This window comes from Dendropsophus ebraccatus, chromosome 1 (assembly GCF_027789765.1).
Source record: "Dendropsophus ebraccatus isolate aDenEbr1 chromosome 1, aDenEbr1.pat, whole genome shotgun sequence".
Classification (NCBI taxonomy): domain Eukaryota; kingdom Metazoa; phylum Chordata; class Amphibia; order Anura; family Hylidae; genus Dendropsophus; species Dendropsophus ebraccatus.
This window is the reverse complement of record NC_091454.1, coordinates 132028954-132044095: the sequence shown is the minus strand read 5'-3', so window position 1 is coordinate 132044095 and position 15142 is coordinate 132028954. Positions and strand designations below refer to the sequence as shown.

Here is a 15142-nt window from a genome sequence, read left to right as displayed (position 1 = left end):
ACGTGACAGGTGAGTATAGCGCACCACACTTCCGGGTACACAGGTGGGGGTGGTGGGACACGGGAAAGGGGGCCATTCACAGACATAACATACATTACAAAGTTGTATAACTTTGTAATGTGTGTTAGTCTGTGAATAATTTTTTACCGCCACACTACCCCTTTAAAAGGCCATAGCACTTGCATTTTTACACCTACAGACCCACATGAGCCCAAGTGTGGTGAAATTGAAAAAAAAAAACGCATTTCTTTTATTTGGGGGGGAATGTGTTTTTACGCCATTCGTCCTGGGGTAAAACTGACTTGTTATGCATGTTCCTCAAGTCGTTACGATTAAAACATGTATAACTTATATTGTATCTGATGGCTTGTAAAAAAATTCAAACCATTGTTAACAAATATACATTCCTTAAAATCGCTCTATTCCCAGGCTTATAACGCTTTTATCCTTTGGTCTATGAGGCTGTATGAGGTCATTTTTTGCGCCATGATGTTTACTTTCTATCGATACCTTGATTGCGCATATATGACTTTTTGATCGCTTTTTATTAAATTTTTCTGGATTTGATGCGACCAAAAATGCACTTTGGGATTTTTTTGCGCTGATGCAGTTTACCGTGCGAGATCAGGAATGTGATTAATTAATAGTTCGGGCGATTACGTACGCGGCGATAGCAAACATGTTTATTTATTTATTAACTTTTATTTATAACCTGGGAAAAGGGGGGTGATTCAGACTTTTATTGGGGGAGGGGGCTTTTTACTAATGACAACACTTTTTTTTTTTTTTTTTTTTTAACACATATACTAGAAGCCCCCCTAGGGGACTTCTAGTATATATACTTTGATCTCTCATTGAGATCTTTGCTGTATAGATATACAGCAAAGATCAATGAGATCGGCACTCGTTTGCTTTCGGCAGCCGAATACAAACGAGTGCCGAGCCGGGGACGGCACCATCAGACAGGGAGATCGCTCCTTCGGGACAACGTCCCGGAGGAGCGATCTCCGCCACTAGACACCAGGGAAATGCTGTATCTGGTAATCGGATGCAGCTGTCATGTTTGACAGCTGTATCTGATTACCGTATTAGCGGGCACGGCAATTGGACCGTGCCCGTTAATACCGGCGGTCCCGGGCTACAAACGGCACCCGGGACCGCCGCGGTTCAGAGCGGGGTCGCTGCGCGGCCCCGCTCTGAACGCCCACACCCGCGCGAGGATGTACAGTTACGTCCTCGTGCTGGAAAGGGTTAAAACAAGGAATCTAGCAGAGTATAAATAAAATGGCAAACAAATGCAGTATTACCATTTACAGCTTTTTCAATCAGCTCCTCACTGCCATCAAAGTCTCCTTTCAGTACTAGTTTGTCATGCAACTCTGTTAGCATTGGATGCTCTAAAGCTATTTTTGTCTTCTTCTGTAAGGATTCAAAAGCTTCTGTGTAGTTATGCTGACGGAAGTGCTTCAGACAAAGGCGAATGGCTTCCTGTTCACGGTACTACTAGAACAAGGAAAAGAATGAGCATATTTACTATAACAAAAAATACAATAAACCCTATATTCAAGGTCAAGAAACTGTACAGGAAAATCTATATAAATAAGTTAAAAAACAAGCAGACTGATTGCAGACAAGTCATCTTTTTGCGAGGGTCTGTTCACATGTACATTCATAGACTCCACCTGGATTTCAGCCAATCTTCAGAAAAAAACAAATGTCTGCTGCTCGGTTTCAACCATAAATAATCCTAGAACCCTAAAGTTCTAAACCCTAAAGAAACCCATTTAAAGGATTGGGATTTGAGCAATATCCCTTATTAAAGGGCATGTGACCTTGCTGTCATTTCATGATTGTAAAAGGAACCTTTGACACTAGTGTGAAATGGAACTGCAACTAGACCATGTCAAAAATGGGGAAAAGGTCATGGCTAAGTAAATAAGTAGTGATGTCTGTGTTAGCTATCCATTACATATGCCTTTGGAGAAACTGTTCCACAGAATGATCTGTACGGAATGGCAACAGTATAACAGTGCAAAATAGATATAACTGAATACAGACCCAACGTGATTTACGATTGTTCAAGAAAGATCAAAATGCGTATACTAGCAAGAATGTAATCCTGGTTATTTTTTGTTTAGTGAATCTATATCATAAAAATTAAAGTCTGTCTGTGTCCTCTATAGACTTCCAAACACCTGAACAGTTTGACCCCAAATTTGGCCCACAGATACATTGAGTGCCCGGGAAGGTTAGAGCGAAGGTCCTGTCCCCGCCAGTTGTACAGGAGGGGAGGGGGAAGAACACCCCATAGAGATAAATGGGAAAATCTCCACACTGCACACACAGGTGATATTAGTGCTGCAGCTGCCCAGTAGAAACGTCAGTTGGAGGCCTTAGTAACCAATAGGATTACTACTTTCATTTTCACAGGGAGCTAGAATTTGATTGGTTGATAGGGCCAGCTGCCTCACAACAGATCCACAGAAAAAAATACAGTAAGGGCCAGTTCACACTGAGCAAACACGGTGCAATTCCAAGAGCTCAGTGTCCTGCTTTGAGTGAATGGAAGAGCACGCGCTCGTCCACTCCCTTTCCTCTCCGCTCCTCTTGCGCCGTGTTTCCTCAGTGTGAACTGGCTCTAAGGATACAAGCACACTGGGCGTATCCGATGTGGATTTCTCGCTGTGGATCCCTGCCCTGTGCACTCTATGGGCAGACAAACTCGCGGCAGGCTGCAAACTCGCAGCGGCAGTATAGGGACTACCTGCGGGGGTGGGGGGGGTGTTGATTTATAGAATATGGGGGCTACCTGCAAGTGGGAGGGGAGTGTATATAGTATGGGGGCTACCCGCAGGGGTGGGGGTGTATACAGTATGGGGGCTACCTGTAGGGGAAGGGTATACAATATGTGGGCTACCTTCAGGGAGGAGCTGTATACAGTATAGGAGTACCTGCGGGGGGGGGGGGGGGGGGGGGGGGGGGGGTTATACAGTATTAGAAACCTTTTCTGTGTTGTCCTCACCAAGGACTAAAGGTAGTGCCTAAAGGTCCTATTCCACCAGCAGGTCTGACGACAGATTATCTGCCAAAGATTTGAAGCCAAACCCAGGAACAGACTATCATCACAGATCAGGTCATAAAGGAAAGACTGGATTTCTCCTCTTTTCAAATCCATTCCTGGGTTTGGCTTTGAATCTTTGGCTGATAATCTGTCGTCAGATCTGTTGGTGGAATAGGGCCTTCAGAGGGACAAATTATGATGATGCAGGATTGTGAATGCACTTATTATAAGCTGCAGGTTTTCTACACACACACACACATACACACACTTATGGTCTGCAGTCAATGGGGGGGGGCAAACTTTACACTACAGGTATACAGGACCTCCACCAACTATATACTACAGGTATACAGGACCTCCACTAACACTGTCAATGTTGTATATAACGAGGCTCAGCATAACACTACCAATGTTATACATAACCAGGCTGTATATAACACTGCCAATATTGCATATAACCAGGCTGTATATTACACTGCCAATGTTGTATATAACCAGGCTCTGTATATAACACTGCCAATGTTGTATATAACCAGGCTCTGTATACAGTCTGATCACATGACATCTCAGTTTGGCTATTAGGTATTTAGGATGTTTAAAGTTTTTAGTTTATTTCTAATGTGCGTAAGATACAATTTACATAAACAGTGCTGAACTGTCGGGGTATATAGTGTATAAAGAAGTATATAGGGCTCCTGGCGATTCCCCCTTAAGGCCCCCTTCACACGTCCGGAAAAACCACCCGGATTTCCTATCAGGAAATCCGGATGGATTTCCGGACGCATAGACTTTCATTGGACACGGACACCCTTCCGGAATTTTCCGGAAGGGTGTCCGTTCCGGAAAATAGGACCGGATTTTTTAGAACCGGTCCTATTTTCGTCCGGAAATCCGGCCCGGACGTCCCCATAGGAGTCTATGGGAGCGCCCGGGCCCCGGACGCTTTCCTGATGCACATCAGGAAAGCGTCCGGAGTTCCACTCACCTTCCGCCTCTGCCCCGGCCTCCTGCTGCCTCTTCCGCATCCTTGTCTGCAGGTACCCCCGGCGGCCACTCGCGTCACCCAGGCACCACCCCCGCGGCCACTCGCGGCACCCCCGCACCCCCCCCCCCCCAGGCCAATCGCGGCACCCCCGCACCCCCCAGCGGCCAGGAGACCAGGACAGGTGAGATTAAAACTCCCATCATGCCCTGCTGACAGGCCATGATGGGAGTTGTAGTTCTGCAGCCTGTGGCCATCCAGGTTGCAGAAGTACAACTCCCACCATGCCTTGCTGACAGGCCATGATGTGAGTTGTAGTTCTGCAGCCTGTGGCCATCCAGGTTGCAGAAGTACAACTCCCATCATGCTTGGCTGACAGGTCATGATGGAAGTTGTACTTCTGCAGCCTGTGGCCATCCAGGTTGCAGAAGTACAACTCCCATCACGTACTGCAACCTGGGTGACCACAGACTGCAGAAGTACAACTTCCATCATGACCTGTCAGCCAAGCATGATGGGAGTTGTAATTCTGCAAGCTGTGACCATCCAGTTTGCAGAAATACATGTCCTATTTTTCTTCTCATCAGGAAATCCTGAAGGTTTTTCCTGATGGTTTCCTGATGGTAAAAACAATTACTGTCAGGAAATCCTGATACTTTCCTGATGACATTTAAGGCCTCCTGATCAGGATTTCCTGACAGTAAAAACTGACACGGACGTGTGAATGGGGCCTAAACCAAAAAAAAAAAAAAACAAAGGGCATAGATTTGACTCCTGGGTGACCTTGGAACAAATCTAATTAACACACTGACATTTTATACCCGGGCAACGCTGGGTACATTTTCTAGTTTATAATAAAAGCTAACTTACATCAATGACCAGTTCTCAAAATGGAAGATAAACAACTGCATGCAGAGCGGCAGATTTCTCAGTGTCATAAGAGCAGATTATAGTGCTACGCAAACATTCTTAATTTATGCATGAGAAAAACGGTTCACAGTTCGTGATCAATCTCTAGTAGTGTGTGATCATGGAGGTGAGGCATTCCTAGCACATCAGGAAGGGGGGGGGGGGACCTCTAAAGGGGGGCTCACACACAGCTTTGTGTCGCTGTGTTTTGAGAAAAGGACAGACGTGGTTTCAGCAGAAAAGATGAGGTCCTTGATTTATGTTAGTTTACTTTTAATTCCATTGCTGGCTATGTCTCAAAACCCCCTTCAGTACGTCTGCAACAGCACAGGCCCAATGTCCACATGGATTTTCCTGCGACTTGTGACTGAGATTTTGAAAACCCCACTCATATCTATAGCACTGTAAACTGTTTTTAGCTAGGTTTGTATTAAATTAGCTTACTAGACTTAAATAAGCTGCATAGAATTCCAGCTTTACAGACCTAATCTGCTAAACAGTGTTCAGAAGAATACTGTATCAAGAAGAATAGGGGTCACACAAAGCCTAATGTATTTATTCTTTCATAGCATATTTTCCTGTTTTTTGGTGTGACCAGAACACTAAATTTGACGCGTGCTGTGAACTATGCACAACTAACCGACATACATCCCTCTCACAGGTGCGTCCTGGGTTCCACAACTAATAAAATACTTGCAACCCTCAGGCACAAGGCTGTGGTACAATACCCCTTTTCATATGAAGACACTCCCCCCTTCAAATGTACCTTTTATTATATTAAAATTAAAGGATCCTTTCATTTTATTCTTATATTATAATAAAAGCTATGTTTTAGTAGGGGTCTTCATATGAAGAGGTGTACTATCCACATCATTGTCAGACAGGCCAATTTAATGCCTAAGCTTTGCCTAATAACGTAGACGAAGTAAGCCCTGCCATATACACAACCATACAAGCAAATGCTCAAATGCACACCTACCTTACTGTACCAATGAAGACAGGGTTGTACAACATCCGGATCGTCAATTCCATTGATTTCAACATACCAAATACTAAAGTTAAAACTTGGACCCCATGACAACAGAGGCACTAGAACAATACAAATAATAAATAAATATTAATTCTGGCATGTTCAACTGAATCACTACAGTCTAAAAGACAGGTAACAATCTTCGCCCACGAGAGAGGACCTCATTGCATACACATTTATACAGCTGTCACTGAATTAACAGTGAGCAAATATAAAAACATATGCAGCATGTTTCCCCTAGTGGCAGCAGTACTCAGCCAAATTTTATCATTCAAAGGATATGTGCACCAGTCCTCAGCCATGATTTTCTAGTCGCCATGGCGACCTGGCACCCATGACCTACATTACACACAGTCACATATACATACATATGTAAATACACAGCTTTCAAAAAAATGTTTGCAATTACTGCCAGCAAATCCTTCCCACGCCTATGGAGTAATGCAAATTTTAAAATAAATATCTGATGGAAGTAATCAGTGACGAAACATACCTATTTTAATGAAACGACAAGGAAACATCTGTTCATCAATTTTATGCTTTAAGGTGAATGTCTCCTTGTTGTAATCATTCTTCAGGCCACTGAAAGAGGAAAGTTTTGTATACTATGGGTTAGTAAAAAAGAACACAAGTTTAGAGATGGCTCAATGTTGTATTGTATTTATTTACATATCTTACAAGTATTCATGTTAAGCTACTAGGGTACTGAACAATTATTAATGCCTTAGGGTGTGTTTACGCAGAGATATTTATCTGACAGATTATTGAAGCCAAAGCCAGGAACAGACTATAAACAGGGAACAGGTCATAAAGGAAAAACTGGGATTTCTCCTCTTCTCAAACCCATTCCTGGCTTTGGCTTTGATAATCTGTCAAATAATCTGTCTGTGTAAATGCAAAATTAGGGTTTATTCATACGTAGAGTATCAGCTGCAGTATTTGCTGTGTCACCGATTTGAAGCTGCAGATATCAATGTAACTAAATGAATGAACACAGCATGAATTGACCCAGAGTATTTTTGCTCAGTATTTTACAAACAAAACCAGGGGTGTATTGAAAGCACAGAAAGGCTATGCTCACACACTGTTAAAATTGAGTGGATGTCCCTCATTTAAAGGATGTTTTAAAACAATAGCAATTGAATATATGGTGTTGCTTTTATGTTAAAAATTATTTGCACCTCTGGGTCCCTGCTTAGTAACAGCCTGATCAGACGGAGATGTCCTTTTTCAGTGACTGGCAGAGCAGGGGACTCATGGGGTAGCATGGACAGGTAAGCATGGTCTCTACTATTTTTAACATAGCAGCAGCGCTATACAATGCTCTAGACTCCATTCTCGCATTGGAATGAAAATCAGCTGCAAAAAAGAAGTGCCATAAACTTTAATGCTAAACAGAATCAAAGCAGATTACACAACGAAAAACTTGCAGCATGAAATTTGATGCATGAAATGTACCATTAGGTATATCACTTTCATTTACTACTTTTTTTTTTTCTTTTTTTTTAACAGCAGCAAATCGTGACGGCATCGGGATCTCGTTGGCGCAGTCCTTTTTTTGAAACGCTGCCCAGATCCCACACTCAGTGACATTCTTTGACTGTGCACCGGCCAGGCTCTATGCACTGGTGGTGGGCCCACTGCCCCCCAAAGGGACCTTATTCCCCTCCCTCTGTGCAAAAAGATGGGCCGGTGCACCACCAAAAAACGGCACCGCTTTGCTACTGTAAAAAAAAAAAAAAAACAATGTACCTAATGGTACATTCGCTTTAAACATACCCTTAAAATAAATTTGTCAGCTGAAAAGGTGTGAACACTGCTGACAGTGTTAGCCTTAGTATTACTAGGAAACACATAGTACCTTTTGTTTTCATGTGGTTCTAAAAATGCTAAAATAATTAACCTTTTCAGGACCATGGGTCATTGATGCATCAATGCCCAGGTCGTTTGTGGACATCAGCTTATAGCAGAGCCTTGATGGTTACTGGACAGAGAATTCTCCCTCTGTAGCCCTATAGATGCTGCGGTGGTGCTGAGAGTTGCGGTGGGTGCCCAGCTATCACTGATAGCTGGGACCCCTAGGGATGACACAAGCACAGCTTCTGCGCCTGTGTCATCCCGCTTTGTAAATTAACATTGCTGCAGAAGCAGGCATAGGCTGCAACAACGTTAATTTACAGTGCAACGGCGGGAAGGGGTTAACAGCAATTATCTGCTGCTGGCAAGTGTAGAGGTGTTCCCCAGCCCCAAAGTTCCCCAGGTTGGAACACTTTCCCTGTCCCTAAAACAAATCTGTCAGCACAATTCAGGCTCCAAACCACTGACACTGTAAGATAGCCGTTAGTGTCAAGGAGACAATTTGTACTTTTCATTTACCTTCCTTAAACCCCTGTACAGCTGCAAGCAAAAATTCCTCCTAATCCCTACCTCACATCCCCTATCCCTACTTCATTCACTGACAATCAGGGGTGGGAATGGGAGGAGAGCAAGGAGGCAGCATTTCCGCCTTTAGCAGTCCAGTAGAATAAAAGCATTGTTCTACATTCTGAAAGTGCAGATGGATAGATAAAAGGTAATGTGTATCTCCTTGACTCAGCAGTTTGGAACATGAATTCAGGTTCCAAAATGCTGACAATGTTAGATAGCTGTTAGGTGAAGAAAATACATGGCACCTTTCATCTATCCAGAATGTGCGTCCAGTGAAAAGCGTCAGAGTCCTGGTATTAGGAAGGCTCCTCCTCCCCTTCTTTTAGGAAGACTCCTCCTCCCCTTCTTTTATCCTGCTTAGATTACAGCACAGAACTGACTGTCAATCAAGCAGGGCAGGTATGGGAGGGACAGTTAGCAGGTATTCCAGTTTGCAGCAGATCAGGAGCTTAGGAAAGTATTTACTGGAGAATCAAACCGTTTTACTATGTTTGGAAGCAGGAATGGATATATTATAGGTATCATGTGTATTCTTTATTCATATAGTTAGCAGTTTAGAACATGAATTGCATCTGTCAGATTCACTTTAACATTGCCGCTATGTTCGATCTACATTGCTAGAAGTTACAAGGAAAGCATGTAATGAAAATAATTTAAGAACAAAATTACAGAAATTCTGCATTTCCATCACATTTTAACATGCAACCTCGAAATACAGGTGCATGGGCTAATGCTATAAAAGAAATATGGCGCTAATGAACGGACATCCCCATTTCTTATACAAAGATAACCCTGGCAGGGTAGTAGTTAACCACTGTTATCCAAGAGGAAGAATTTTAAAAGGATGTATCATTAGAACATGTTATTTTACATTTTTATTAGGTTTTAAATCAGATTCATTATTAGAAGGTGGCCAAGCTAATAAAAGTTCTTTTTTCCTGGTTGAGGCATTGATAAGACAGAATGATGACAATATACATGCAGATATGGCTCACTGTCAACCTTTGGTTCCTTTGAGAAAAACACTTTACTTCACTAAAAGTCCCCATATATCTTAAACTTTTGTCGTGGCGGGTTCCATCTTCGATGTAAGGTGTATGGGGCTCTCCCGACTGACCATCAGATCAGATTATGTTGGAGTTAATAAGGGTTGGGCATGATAGAAAAATCACCGCCCAACCCCCTTGTACACGAAAAGAGCTTTCCAGCTGCTACTTTGTTCAGCCGTTAGTTATTGAAGGAGTATAGGGGCCTTAACAGGAGACTAAAGGCAATGAAGCAATTATCGGCCAATACCAACCGGTATGGTCGATAATCGCTTTGTGTAATAGAAGACAACGATCAGCCAACATGCACGATGTCGGCTGATCGTTGTCTCTCAAGACATTGAAAAATCAACGATCAGGATAGCAGCCATATGCTGGCATTGCTCCGTGGAATAGGAGCCAATATCTTCTATGGGCTGCCAGGACGATTTAGCGATCACCTGGGTAGCCCTCCGCTCGTACCCACTCGCTGTCGGCGTCTAATAGCTCTGGCAGCAAGCGCTGACCTAACAGGTCGGCAATTGCTTGCTCCCTCTCGTCGCCCTGTGTAATAGGGGCTTAACACTCGATTATATTTTTGGCTTTTTGGCTAAGTGGCCTTCATCTATGGATGGAGGTTACTTGGCTGAAACAAGTTTTTGTTTGCAGTAGATGAAATGCTTCACTGAATAAATAGCAAATATTCTACCTTGCAAGCGTTGGGAATCTTGAATACATGGCATTATTTGTCATCTTCCTTACCTGGACAGAAGCTCTGTCATATTTTCTTCATTCATTCCACCAAAGACTTTAAACTTCTTTAAATTACAGACATGAGTCTTCTCATATTTTCCAAATGTGATGCTTTGTACAATAGCTGGCCTTTCAACTTTCAAAATCAAAAACTGTAAGGAGAAGAAATAAAAACATGACTATGTCTACTTTGATTTGAGTCTGCAATACAGACAATTTTGCTTCTTGCACAGGTTTAGGCTTCTGGTCCTTTTAGACCTAACAATCTTTGGCTGTCCACGACCACAAGTGAATGCCAAACAGGTAGAATGTCCAGTCTGACAAAATGCTCTCTGCTGCCACCTCTGCCTAAGTCAGGAACTGTCCAGAACAGCAGCAAATGCCCATAGAAAACCTCTCCTGCTTTCCAGAATGGAAAGAACATACCACTCCCTGCAGGACATACTGGAAGCCTTGAGATTTTCTTTTAAAAGAAGTAAATTACAAGTCTCTGACACTTTGTGGTACCAGTTAATTTGAAGTTTTTTTTGTGAACTACCCCTTCAACGTTTACAACATGCTTATTGATGCATTACCACATGACGACATAAAAGTCAAAACTGAATCCACAGCTTAAGGAGTCTAATGCCAGGAGAGACTGTTACAATAATAAGGACAAAATAATCTCTGTGCATTTTTGCTCTGTAAAGACTTACCTGAGGAGGGTAGTTGCTCTCTGAAGACCACCGTGAAGACTGATCATTCGGTTTGTCTACTAAAATGTTTCTATAAAATAAAAACAGAATTACGTTAAAGGGAATGTGTCATTAGAAGAATACCTATTGTTAAAATACTTTGAAGAGGCACTGTGACCAGAAAAGTGTTGACATGTCGGTCAGGGTCTGAGTGCTCAGATCACAACAGATCTGGGGAAAGAGGCAGGAGAAGTCAGGCTCAGTGCATTCTCTCCCAGTTCTTAGTCGCGTAAGGAGACAACACCATAATGAAAGTCTATGGGACACATCTGCTCCCACAGATAGATAGCAGGGGGAGGAGCACATGACAACACAGTCCTCTCCCCCCCAATCATTCTACAGGGTCTGACCAATAACCCTGAACGTCTTTTTCTGACACTATCAGTGGTGCCCAACCTGCTACCCTTTAGCTGTTGCTGTCAAAGCTTTGGCTGTCCAGACATCAAGACTTGATGGTAATTGTAGTTTTGCAACAGCTGGAAGATCATAGGTTGGACTCCAATGATCCATATTAAAAAGAAATAATAATAATAATAATAAACACACACACTATATATATATATATATATATATATATATATATATATATATATATATATATATATATATGAGATTCTGAAACTCCCACTCAAGACAGCTCCCACTCAGAGTTCACTTTTCTGTATTCATCTCAATGTTACAGGCAGAAAAAGTACAACACACTGTTCTCACACCCTTATGGTTATTGGTTAATTCTAATAGACAAAATTCTATGCTCAACATACAGTATACATTCAATATATGATCTTTACACATCACAGGCAATATTACAATGAGCTGGCCAAACACATAAGATCACAGTCAGATGAACTAGGTCTCTTCTGATGCTTGGCCAAGGGGGAGAGTGGTTAACAATTCTGTTAGACACCTATGGCAGCAGCTTATGTCCCTACAGGTCAAAAGAACTGTTGATATTAAAAGGAGAAGTCTGTCGATTGCAAAAATTCTGCATTCGGTAGGGGGAAACTGGTTGCAAGTAGGCACTTACCTCTCTCTTCGTGCCCGTGGTGAGCGGCGGAAGGGGCTGCGGGGCCCCCGATGGAAATGATTTTACCCAAAGTTGTGATGACGTCACGACTGGGGGGAAAAATGTCTCTCTCGGCTGATGGACTGGCCACTAAACCAGTCAGTGACTGGGGCGGGAGGCCACTCCAGTCACTGAATGGCTGAGCGGGCAGTCCATCAGGTGGCCGCTCAGAATTTTAGCAATCACCAGACTTCTCCTTAAAAATCCAACAACTCGATCCTTCTCTTCTCCAATATCTGCCTTCAAGGGAGAATGGGAAGGCCAGTATATACACACTCATATGACAGACAGTGATGACCTGATCAATTGGGGTTTTTATGCCCACAACTGGCAAATTTATGGAGCACCCCGTGAACATGGGTCCAGACTTATTTACTAAGAGTATGTTCACAATGAGTAACAGGCGAAATTCTGCGGCGGAACTTTCAGCCACAGAATCCAGTCTGTCTCAAGTTTGTCATTGCCTGTCTATGGGAGACCGTGCACTCCTCCTCTGCTGCCCTCTCACTCACTCACTGCAGGACACGGAGCTCGGTGGGTTCCTCCGCCGCGGAATTCCGCCGTATTTACTCTGTGTGAACCCTTACATTTTCTACCATAGCTTACATAACTTGTCATAAAGTGGCAGAAAATGGGTTACCTCTACTCTGACCCCAAGCACTGTAATGCTTGGTAGGTAAAATTTTCATATTTCTTAACCAAGGCTTGCAGACTCTTCGGTCTGTTTCTACAAACACAAGGTATATCTTTCTCAGTGTAGTATCACACATGGCCTTTTTACTGGAAAAATGCCAGAAATTAAAGTACAAACCTCAAGCTCACTTATCAGGAAATCCAGGCAGATATCCAGACCCATAGGGTTCTATTGGTCATGAATACCCTTACAGGATTTTTCCTAAATGGTCCATGCCAGAATTCTGGACAAATAAGAAGTTCTATATTTTCTGGGGCGGACACTCTATAGAACCCTATGGGGACATCCAGAATTTCTGGACAGCTCCAGATGCACATCTAGAATCTGTCTGAAATTCCAGATGCATAGAATGGGCAGTACTAACAGCCGGGCATGTGCCACTGAGTACTGGCCCTTTAACTGTACATGCTCCTAATCAGGAGTGCATAATTATATGCGGTGCTGTGATTGACCAGTCAGTCAATCTTGTGGTCAGAGAGCATTATACCTATTGCGGATAGGTTAGAGGAGGGACAGAACATTGAGGAGGGAGGAGAAGGGTCCTGTAGGGGGAGAATAAGAGCAGTGGATAGGGAGATCCATCTGATTGTGAGGATGATTGTAGCCACAGCACAGTAATAAATCCTATTTCTTATAATGAAGCGGTTAAACTCGATGGTAATATAAAGTGTATGGTTACTAATGCCAGGAGTCTAGCCAGCAAGATGGGGGAGCTGGAGGCCTTGGTTCTGGAGGAGTCCATTGATGTGGTTGGTGTGACAGACATGGCTGGACTCCTCACATGACTGGGCTATCAATATTCAGAGATTTGTGTTGTTCAGAAGGGACAGGGTGAGCAGAAGGGGAGGAGGAGTATGTCTGTATGTCAGAAATGAAATTAAAGTGAGTGTAAAAGATGCAATAGTGGCCGATGACTGATGATGTGGAAGCATTGTGGGTAGAACTACAGAAGGAGGTAAAGAGTGAAAAAACTATTCTTGGTGTAATCTATAGACCCCCCAACATTACTGAGGGGATAGATGGTCAGTTGAATAGACAAATAGAGTGGGCTGCCCGGGAGGGGACAGTAGTGGTAATAGGTGACTTCAACTACCCAGATATAGATTGGGGTCACGGTTCAGCTAAAACCACAAAGGGGAGGGAATTTCTTAACCTCCTGCAGAATAATTTTCTGGGCCAGTTTGTGGAGGAGCCAACTAGAAGTGATGCCTTGTTGGATCTGGTTATTTCTAACAACGCTGAGCTGGTTGGGGATGTCACTGTCCATGAACACCTGGGTAATAGTGACCACAATATAGTGACTTTTAGCTTAAAGTGTAGAACAGAAAAACATGTTGGGAGGGCAAAAACTCTTAATTTTAAAAGGGCCAATTTTCCTGGGTTAAGGGCTGAACTTCAGGGCATAGACTGGGAGCGGCTGCTGTCACATACTGATGCAGCTAATAAATGGGAAATCTTCAAATCCACATTAAATAACTGTACTGCCAAATATATTCCTATGGGTAACAAATATAAACGGTTAAAATCCAATCCTACATGGCTTACAACCGAGGTTAGAGGGGCTATAAATGAGAAAAAAGGGGCATTCAAAAAATACAAATCAGAGGGGTCAGCTGTAGCATTTAAACATTACAAATAAGTCAACAAAACCTGTAAAAATTTAATAAAAGCAGCAAAAATTCACAATGAAAGGCAGGTAGCTATAGACAGCAAAAGAAACCCCAAAAAATTCTCAAAATACATTAATGCAAAAAAAACCAAGGTCAGAGCATGTAGGACCCCTAAATAATGGTGACGGGGAGTTAATAACTGGGGATCAGGAGAAAGCTGAGTTACTTAATGGGTTCTTCAGTTCTGTATATACAAAAGAAGAGGATGGAGCTGTTGTGGGTGGGGCCAGTACTGAGGTGGGTGGGGCCAGTGCTGCTAACACATGTAATGTACTGAACTAGTTTACTATAGATATGGTCCAAGATAAATTAAATAAACTCAATGTAACCAAAGCTCCAGGGCCCGATGGATTACACCCCAGAGTTCTTAGGGAATTCAGTTCTGTAATTTCACTACCCTTGTATGAAATATTCCGTGATTCCTTGCTTACTGGTATTGTGCTGAGGGACTGGCATAAGGCAAATGTAATGCCGATCTTCAAAAAGGGCTCTGAAACTTCCCCAGGTAACTATAGACCTGTAAGCTTAACGTCCATTGTGGGGAAACTATTTGAGGGTCTTATAAGGGACTACATCCAGGAATATGTAGTGGCTAATAGTATTATAAGTGATAACCAGAATGGTTTTACAAAGGACAGAAGCTGTCAAACCAACCTAATATGTTTCTATGAAGAGGTGAGTAGAAGCCTGGATGGTGGCGCGGCTGTGGGTATCGTGTACCTGGATTTTGCAAAAGCGTTTAACACAGTTCCTCATGGACGTCTGATGGGTAAGTTAAAGTCTATTGGTTT

The 15142-nt window shown here is 42.9% G+C and overlaps 1 protein-coding gene across 1 annotated transcript in view; it reads right to left on the bottom strand.

Moving 5' to 3' along the window:
- MKLN1 (muskelin 1) overlaps window positions 1–15142 on the bottom strand; it is a 54103-nt gene that overhangs the window by 22545 nt on the left and 16416 nt on the right. Inside the window, exons 2-6 of the mRNA XM_069979059.1 lie at window positions 10883–10952; window positions 10197–10339; window positions 6476–6564; window positions 5932–6041; window positions 1308–1500 (exon numbers count right to left, since the gene is read on the bottom strand). Of these exons, the coding sequence (XP_069835160.1) occupies window positions 1308–1500; window positions 5932–6041; window positions 6476–6564; window positions 10197–10339; window positions 10883–10952 (605 nt within the window). The remainder of the gene's footprint in view (window positions 1–1307; window positions 1501–5931; window positions 6042–6475; window positions 6565–10196; window positions 10340–10882; window positions 10953–15142) is intronic.